The sequence below is a fragment of the Chiloscyllium plagiosum genome, unplaced genomic scaffold (genome assembly GCF_004010195.1).
Source record: "Chiloscyllium plagiosum isolate BGI_BamShark_2017 unplaced genomic scaffold, ASM401019v2 scaf_84696, whole genome shotgun sequence".
Taxonomy (NCBI): domain Eukaryota; kingdom Metazoa; phylum Chordata; class Chondrichthyes; order Orectolobiformes; family Hemiscylliidae; genus Chiloscyllium; species Chiloscyllium plagiosum.
Window position 1 is genome coordinate 1 of NW_025188551.1, and position 3,138 is coordinate 3,138.

Below are 3,138 nucleotides of genomic sequence, written 5' to 3' on the forward strand. Positions count from 1 at the left end.
GCAACAATATTTAATCATCTTTCTCCCTTGTAAAGTATTATTTTGCCAATTCCACAACATCCTGCCCCAAGGACTTTCTGGAGGTATGTTGTAAGGGACCCCGCCTCCATTTCCATTGCTTTTCCTTACTTTGTTTTCCCGGAGGCTTTTTCCTTACTCACGGCACAATCCATATTGAGTTTCTTCGTTAGTCCCTTATTAACTACTAAAACTCAATCCCGGCCACCAAGGCAATACTTAAAAGTCAATTTTCTTACCCTGGTCTGTGCACAGAGTTGCCTGGCCCCTTCTTTCCGTATTGTCTATCAACCTCCTATCACTGTCTGATTCAGATGTCTCTCTTGTAGGATTCACACCAGTCACCTAAGGGAGCAGACCAAACCGGGACACGAGACCGCTCCTCAATGGGGAACGGGACGCGTCTTCCCAGTGTCCAAGGCCAGCCACTCCCCCCGGTGATGGAAGAAAATCTGGGACGAGCCCCCAATTGTGAGAAACAAATCCCACTCACTTCAATAATTTCAGTCCAAGACCAAATATCTGAAATAGCAGTGTCGTTTTATTTGTTCACTTGCAAGTCGGTGCAATGTCTAATGCCAGTAAGGCAGTGACAAATGCACAGTAAACCCCAACAAACTCTCGCAATTTATACATTTTAAATTCCCATTTTTTTTCTCATTTCATTGTTTGTTCCCTGCTTGGCTTACGTCACTCATTTCCTTAAGACTGATCCCACAACTTCTGTTTATCCGGCCTTGTCCGTGACAAATGTCTATCTCTGCCTCCTATAAGGCTCTACCAATAAAAGCCAGTACGCCATATGCCTTCCTCACCGCACTATTTACCTGGGTGGCAACTTTCAGAGATCTGTGTACATGGACACCAAGATCCCTCTGCTCATCCACACAGGGTTTGTTCCTGTGTCCCCATACAAGTGGGAAACAGATGTTTATAAAGGCCTCTTTTCACAGCATTTTATATAGTGCCTGTATTTCTACCATTGTTCTGTAATCACGTCTCATGCTAACATACCATTTTGTAACGGACTATATATTTCCTCATTCTTGCTAAGTCAGCTCTCGTCCGAAACAATCCCAAACTAATGTGAATTCATTTACTCTGTATCAGAACTTATAATTGCAGAAATAACATTAATTCACCTATATCCCACACCATGACACCACCACATTCCAGAATTCCAAAGTTTGATGGCAAAATGTGTCAGTGTTGGTGGAGGAAGGGGGACACCAGGAATCTGGGCTCAGAACAGTGTCTCACTATAATTACCCCCTCCCTCCAATGGGAACACAGCAGCAGCACCTAATGGTGAAAGGTTGTAATTACAGTCTGATGCTTGCACAGACAGTCTGCGTTGTTAATCATTGAGCATGGACACAGTTCAGCCTCATCGTTTAGTTCGACCACCAGAAAAGGATGTTAAAAGCTGTCTTAAATCCTCTGTGAGCAAAGCTAAGCTCAGCTCTCTGAACGGAATAGCTCTCAGTGTTCCTTTCATTGCTCTCTGATACTCCCAGAGGCATTTAGTCTTCAAGCTGCCAGAGAGTTTTCCCTTGTATCTAAAAGAGGGTTTTTAATCAGTCTCAGATACACATGTATCTGACCAGGTTCCATTTCGTTATCTGTAAAAGCCCTGAACATTCGAACACTCACAATTAATTGCTCTTTGCATATATTCACTAGATGGACCATCTGGTTCAGCATCAGTGTTCGCATCCTCCAGCTCAGCGGGTGCTGCTGTGGTTAAAAAAGAGCTTCTCATTGATGTTGTTGGAATGGGTGACTACAAAGTCAACAACAAGTCTGATGCCAAATGGAACCCTTTACCTGTTAAGGAGATATTAAAAAATGCTGAAGCTCAGGTTGGGAAGAGAAGGAATTACGATGTAATAAAAGCAAATTGTGAACACTTCGTCAATGAGCTTCGGTACAGAAAATCTGTATCATATCAGGTGAGTGGATTCCATGATCCACAGGTTATTATAAAGTGGGGATCTATCGCGTCCTTCATCTCCCAGTCAGAGAACTCACCAAGTGTGTGAGACACTGAGACAAGGAGGGGAAAATATTCTTAAGGCCTGTGGGAACTGTGATTTGGGATCTTCCTGTGCTGGGTCCCATTAAGAAGGACAGCCTTTGTCCTGCCTCCTCATTTGCCAGATTGCAGCTTGGAACCGGGGACTGGAAGAAGACAAAAAAGCCAGTGAGCAGCTGAGAGGTCAGAGAGAGGTCCCTAACGTTTGTGGACAATCCTCCATCTCCTATTGGACACAGTGAGAACCAATGGGAGGGAAGAGTAGAATGACTAGGAGAGTCACACCAACAACCCCTTGGGCCTGTCGAGGAGATAGTGCCCTTTTCATTCGGCCAGGAGACTGTGCCATCACTGAGAACATTGAGGAGAACACGAGGTTCCTGCCTTAAACCCCTCAGCTCCCAGGGTAGGTCATCCTGCCACAACATTCCCGATGGGCCCCAGTGCAAAGTAGCAGCTCCCAGCCGAGTGAGGAAGTGGGTTTGGATAAAGATATTGTGAAAAGTTATGGCTGATGTTTTTACTCCAGGCCCTTGGTGGGTGGATTGGCTTGGAACATCTCAAATGGATATGGAAGTGGGGAATGGTGCCCCGTGCTGGGTGGGACCTGGATATTCCAGAGAATGGGAATGGAGTCTGGGGCACTGGTTCACCAGATGGGGATTGGGAAGGTCACTTGGAGTCGTGCCCTCAGTGACTGGCCAGAGAGAATAAAGCTGGGATTCCCTGAGCCACTGGAAACACCTTCAGTGTTGTGTCTGTTTCTGTCTCTCACTGATGTAACCTCACCCCACAGGTCCTTCGTGTTGCTATTGGTGTTATTGCTGTGGGTGCTGCTGCTTCTGTTTCTGTACCTGCTGCTGGTGTCATTGCTGCTGGACTTATTGGATTTGCTTTTAGAGCGGCTCGTGGCAGATTTGCAAAATCTTGATCATTTCAAGGGCGATTAATACATCCCAAGGTGTTGAATAACTGTGTGGATCTGTTCTGTTCCATGTCACCATTTTGCACGGGGTTGTAGGTTATTACAGTTTCACCTGACCTGCACCAGGTGCAGTGTTTTCAAAGGGAAACATTTTCTTTCA

The 3,138-nt window shown here is 45.6% G+C and overlaps 1 protein-coding gene across 1 annotated transcript; it reads left to right on the top strand.

Annotated features, from left to right (window-relative positions):
* Nucleotides 1-131: 131 nt before the first annotated feature.
* LOC122545609 (phospholipase A and acyltransferase 3-like) lies at nt 132-3,025 on the top strand. The gene is made up of 3 exons (XM_043684571.1): nt 132-489; nt 1,702-1,970; nt 2,850-3,025. The coding sequence occupies exons 1-3, from the start codon at nt 405-407 to the stop codon at nt 2,982-2,984; spliced, it is 489 nt and encodes a 162-aa protein (XP_043540506.1). The 5' UTR covers nt 132-404; the 3' UTR covers nt 2,985-3,025.
* The last annotated feature ends 113 nt before the right edge of the window (nt 3,026-3,138 follow it).

What these genes read in the sequence shown, in the direction of transcription:
- LOC122545609 (XM_043684571.1), top strand. Translation starts at nt 405, where the DNA reads ATGGGGAACGGGACGCGTCTTCCCAGTGTCCAAGGCCAGCCACTCCCC. An exon ending in TCTGGGACGAGCCCCCAATT is followed by an intron (nt 490 to 1,701) that starts GTGAGAAACAAA and finishes TATATTCACTAG; the next exon opens with ATGGACCATCTGGTTCAGCA. An exon ending in GAAAATCTGTATCATATCAG is followed by an intron (nt 1,971 to 2,849) that starts GTGAGTGGATTC and finishes CTCACCCCACAG; the next exon opens with GTCCTTCGTGTTGCTATTGG.